This window comes from Varanus komodoensis, unplaced genomic scaffold (genome assembly GCF_004798865.1).
Source record: "Varanus komodoensis strain SLA01 unplaced genomic scaffold, ASM479886v1 scaffold258, whole genome shotgun sequence".
NCBI lineage: Eukaryota > Metazoa > Chordata > Lepidosauria > Squamata > Varanidae > Varanus > Varanus komodoensis.
The window spans coordinates 25,981-27,174 of NW_025335680.1; the positions used below are offsets into that span (position 1 = coordinate 25,981).

At 48.2% G+C, this 1,194-nt stretch overlaps 1 protein-coding gene across 1 annotated transcript; it reads left to right on the top strand.

The window, feature by feature from the left end:
- Window positions 1-261: 261 nt before the first annotated feature.
- Window positions 262-1,194, top strand: LOC123024894 (olfactory receptor 5V1-like). Its single transcript, XM_044433084.1, has one exon. It carries the CDS (start codon window positions 268-270, stop codon window positions 1,192-1,194), a length of 927 nt encoding a protein of 308 aa, XP_044289019.1. The 5' UTR covers window positions 262-267.

Sequence of the window (1,194 nt, forward strand, 5' to 3'; positions counted from 1 at the left end):
ATCTGACTGAACGTTCTATTGCTCCAGTGCTGGACAAACTGAAGTCCCCAAGAGACCCCTTCCTTTTTGGCCTATGGTAGCTGGAGGTATTCAGGCTCTAAACTGAGAACTTCCACTCCTAGTTATTGTGGCTCATGGCTATTGATGGACCCATCTTAGACCAAGTGTTATTCTCTCAAGGTCTTCACTGGTCAATGTGTATTTGACATGCTTAATTACAACACTTGTACTTTCAGGCTCTGGAGAAGCTCTCTTTTGACCACAGAAATGGAGAACACAACCGTGGTGACAGAATTCATCCTAACTGGACTTTCCAATCTCCCAGCTGTCCGCTTCTCCCTCTTTGCTGCCTTTTTGCTCATCTACCTGGTCACCCTGGTGGGAAATGGAACCATCCTTCTTGCCATAGGAGTTGACTCTCACTTGCAGAACCCCATGTATTTCTTCCTCAGTAACCTTTCCTTGTTGGACATCTTCTGCCCCACAACAACGGTGCCCAAGATGCTGGAGAACCTCTTGTCAGAAAGTAGTGCCATTTCATTTGTCGGCTGTGTGTTGCAACTGTACTTCCTGGTAGCCCTGGCTGGGACAGAGGTCTTCCTTTTGGCTGCCATGGCTTATGACCGTTACGTGGCCATATGTAATCCCTTGCGGTACACGGTCGTTATGAGCAAGAGACGTTGCCTTCAGATGGTTGCTGGCACATGGATAATTGGGTTCCTCAATTCTCTGCTGCACACTGTCATGACTTTCACTTTGCCTTACTGTAAATCCAACAGGGTCAACCAGTACTATTGTGACATCCCACCAGTGCTGGCCTTAGCATGTGCTTCCACCGATGTGGCTGAGATGGTTGTCCTTATTGTTGGTGGCATTTTTGGTGTGGGCGCTTTTCTGGTCACACTGGTCTCCTACGTTCATATCATCTCCACCATCCTCCGGATCCGTTCCACAGAGGGGAAGCGTAAGGCCTTTTCCACTTGTGCCTCACATCTGATGGTGGTGTGCCTTTTCTATGGGACAACCATCTTCACTTACATAAGGCCTTCCTCCAGCCACCATCCAGACCAAGACAGGTTGGTGAGCATGCTATATGGGGTGATCACCCCTATGTTGAACCCCTTGATCTATAGCCTCAGAAACAAGGAGGTGAAAGGGGCCTTGAAGAGAGCCATAATTCTTAAAAGGTACTAA

What these genes read in the sequence shown, in the direction of transcription:
- LOC123024894 (XM_044433084.1), top strand. Translation starts at nt 268, where the DNA reads ATGGAGAACACAACCGTGGTGACAGAATTCATCCTAACTGGACTTTCC.